The following is a 3,458-nucleotide window of genomic DNA, read 5'->3' as shown; positions in this document are numbered from 1 at the left end:
CTGCAGTGGACTATTTATGATTGTTGTGTACTGCAACTTTGCAGGGTTGGCAGTTAAAGCAAACAGATATTGTCCTCCAAAACTTTTTTTTAATGTGGAATCCATAGCTAGCTTAGCTCGGGAAATCCAAGACAAGCCATCGCTTATGAGGTTCCACACAATTTATAAGAAAAGGCCGTATGACACACATTTAGTCGTTGAGATATAAATACACTTTTTATTCTGTGTATAGGCTACATATTTTTACAAATGAGAATGTAAGAGTCACTCAAAGCCTTTGACAATGAAAAATGAAAATGAAACTATTAAAAAATAGTGGTTATTAATTTCTATATAATTTTTTGCCAAAGCCATGGGGAGCCACTTGAGAGGGGTGAAAAAGCTGCATGTTGCTGTGGAGCCACAGGTTGTCTAACCCTGGTATTGGTGTAACTGTAGCTGTCGCTATACCATGTGTTGTCAGTTCATAAAAGTTAACTGTGATGTTTTGGTGACCTAAAAATGTCTTGTTGAGCATTTGGTTGTACTAACAGACCCTTTAAGTAGTCGGTTGTTCAGTTTTTGTTTTTGCGGTAGCATTAGCATTAAGTTGAATTGGGATAAAATAATTAAATCCTATGGCTCTTCTAGACTTTCCAAATGTTAACAGACTGATTAAGTCCTGATAATTATAGGAGTCATTTCTTGGGGACACTCAAAAAAATGTGTCCACTGATTTACAGGTGTCTCTTTCGCTATGTAAGTCTATGAGAAAAAAAATAATTTTAGTCTTTGGAGTTCAGCAGACTTCCATAGCCCACTCCTCATCTCTGCTTTAGGGAGAGGCCTCAGGCTACAGTAGACACTACTAGCATAACACACCTGAATCTCTGACCAAACTCGACAGTTGAGTTGCATTGTGAGTAATGTAGGCGTTATGTTTTGACAAAGAAGAAGAATGCATGATATATCTGGTTCTGCTGCATTGACTGGAACATTTGTTAAAATTTTATTTATTTAAATGTATACCAAGATACACAACCATGATGTGTGCATCCTGCAGTTGCAGGACTATTTATGAACTTTTTTTTAGTCACTGACATTTTGACTTGTCATAGCAGAAAAAAGGTGTTACTAATAACTATTAAGAAGGGCGTACTTTTGATTTGAGCTTTGGTGGGGACTTTGAAGGCAAGTGCGTGAAGCACGCGAGCTGAAAAATTTTGGTACTTGTTTATAAAATAAAATAATGCATAAATACAGTTTTAAGATGTACAGTCAGATCATTATCTTGATGACAGGTTCTTTGAATGGGCACATTTCACTGGTCACGTGGCATGCATCAATATGTTATTTTATCAGTCAGCAGTCTCAGAAGCAGTCCTGCCAGGTATTGTCAAAAACAGCAGGAGAGGAAGAGTCACAGGTGAGGCCCAGGCTTATAAGTTACAAGTAAATGTAGATATTACTAGGGCTGGGTATCGTAGCCAATTTCCTAAATCAATTTGATTTCGATTCATAAGGTTCTGTATCGTTTAATCACGATTCAATTCGATTCGATTCGATCTGCTCTTAAATAATGAAAATGGCTCAACTGTGTTACAAAATACAAATGCAGTTGTTTTTTTCTTCACTATAAACAATAGGTTTTAATTGCAAACATGTAAATTGGACAGTTCAAACTTGAACTGTAAACAAAACTGTCTCAAGTCTCAAAAGTGCAATTTTGACATTAGAAAGGAATTGCAAGTGAAAGTGTACTTGAACCACAACATTCCATCACTGCAAATTGCATTAAGGCATTGTTTCTTAAAGTGCAAAAATAATAACAATGGTTACAAAACTAAAAGTAAACTTAAACTGTCTAAAGTCAAGTCCTATTATTGTGACTTTGTTCTCACTTGGTAATTGTGAGATTCTTGTTTAGGAAAAGGAGCTCATTGACATGATCTGGGGTTAGGCAGCTCCTTTTTGCAGTGACAATATCACCCGCAGTTGAAAACACCCTCTCTGACGCAATACTGGTCCCTGGGACACAAAGGTATTGCTTGGCCAGGCGAGCCAATAGTGGATACTCCCTTTCATTTGACTTCCACCAGGTCAGAGGATTTTCATTCAGCCCAGCAGGTTTTTCCGCCCTGTATCTTCTGATTTCATCTTGAGCCCTCTTTGCTGGAGTTTTCTGTTCATTTTCCTTTACTGTTGGTAAGTAGACTGCCCCAAGGAGAGACTCCAAGGTGCTGGATTTCTTGGGCTTCTTGGGCGAAGTCGCTTCCCCCATCTCCTCAGCTCCTTCGTCAGCATCATTACCATCAGTATTTTGCTGTTGAATAAGACAGAAAAAAAACAAAAACAGAAATAAATAAATGAATAAATAAATAAATAAATAGATTGAAAATCATTTATGAACTCTTTTATATTTTATACTATTCCTTATAATCCAATAGAGAATCTTTTAATTCTCAATGAAAACATTCTTATTAAACTGAACAGTTTTTTTTAAAATACTTACATCACATGCAGCAGTGGCAGCCTCAGACTGCAGTCTGGAGAAGGTGTCATCTCGCTCTTTAGCGGACAGGGATGGTAGGGCCTTAAAGCGAGGATCCAGCGCTGATGCTGCATACAATGTGTCCTTCTGCGCATCATATCTTAAAGACATTTCACAAATTATTTTTGGTATCACAGTATGAGGATAAACATGGCATGCATACAAATAAACAATCTCACACATACAAACAAAAAAGTGCATGGATTATAAATTATTAACTGCTACAACTAATCAGTAAAATGAGAAGAAAGTGCACATATAAAATACAAAACTTTGTTTTTGTAATGTTTTGATTTGGCCTACCACTGACTATTGTGCGTGCGTGCACACACACACACACACACACACACACACACACACACACAGAGAAAGAGCGAGACCTTAGCATACCTTGTCCTCAAGTTATTCTTTGCAGCAGCCTTCAAGTCCCTCACCACGGTGGAGTCTTCGAGGCTGGGGGTCAAGGCCTCCTGCAGCAGGGCGAGAAGTGGGGCGATGACGGACAGAGTTGGTTGCTTGTCCTCCGACATTGCCAGTGTGGCTTCTTTCATTGGTTTCAAGACCTGCACCAAATCTTCGGCAATCGTTACATCTTCCTCTGTTAAGGTGCACAGATCTTTTTCATTCCTGTGCACGTCTTGTGAAAGGAGAGTGGCAGAGATAGCTGGCTGTTGTTCTAAAAAGCGCTCCAACATGTCCAGTGCACTGTTCCACCTAGTCACGTCTACTGTTAGCTTGTGCGCTGGCAGTTGAAGTAGCTTCTGTTTTGCTTTCAGTATGTCGTTTGCCGTTGTACTCCGGTGAAAGAACGTTGCTATACGCCTCACTCGAGCAAGCAGACGTGACACGGCTGGGATTTTCAGACCTGCTTGTGAGGCTAAGTTCAATGTGTGCGTGAAGCATCCGACGTGCATTAGCTGCATTATCT

At 39.3% G+C, this 3,458-nt stretch overlaps 1 protein-coding gene across 1 annotated transcript; it reads right to left on the bottom strand.

Moving 5' to 3' along the window:
- Positions 1 to 1,622: 1,622 nt before the first annotated feature.
- LOC144458635 (E3 SUMO-protein ligase ZBED1-like) lies at positions 1,623 to 3,238 on the bottom strand. Its single transcript, XM_078161511.1, has 3 exons — positions 2,921 to 3,238; positions 2,492 to 2,630; positions 1,623 to 2,302 (listed from the first exon to the last, which is right to left on the bottom strand). The coding sequence occupies exons 1-3, from the start codon at positions 3,223 to 3,225 to the stop codon at positions 1,877 to 1,879; spliced, it is 870 nt and encodes a 289-aa protein (XP_078017637.1). The 5' UTR covers positions 3,226 to 3,238; the 3' UTR covers positions 1,623 to 1,876.
- Positions 3,239 to 3,458: the final 220 nt, after the last annotated feature.

The sequence above is a fragment of the Epinephelus lanceolatus genome, chromosome 18 (assembly GCF_041903045.1).
Source record: "Epinephelus lanceolatus isolate andai-2023 chromosome 18, ASM4190304v1, whole genome shotgun sequence".
Lineage (NCBI taxonomy): Eukaryota > Metazoa > Chordata > Actinopteri > Perciformes > Serranidae > Epinephelus > Epinephelus lanceolatus.
This window is presented reverse-complemented; position numbering and strand designations above follow the sequence as displayed.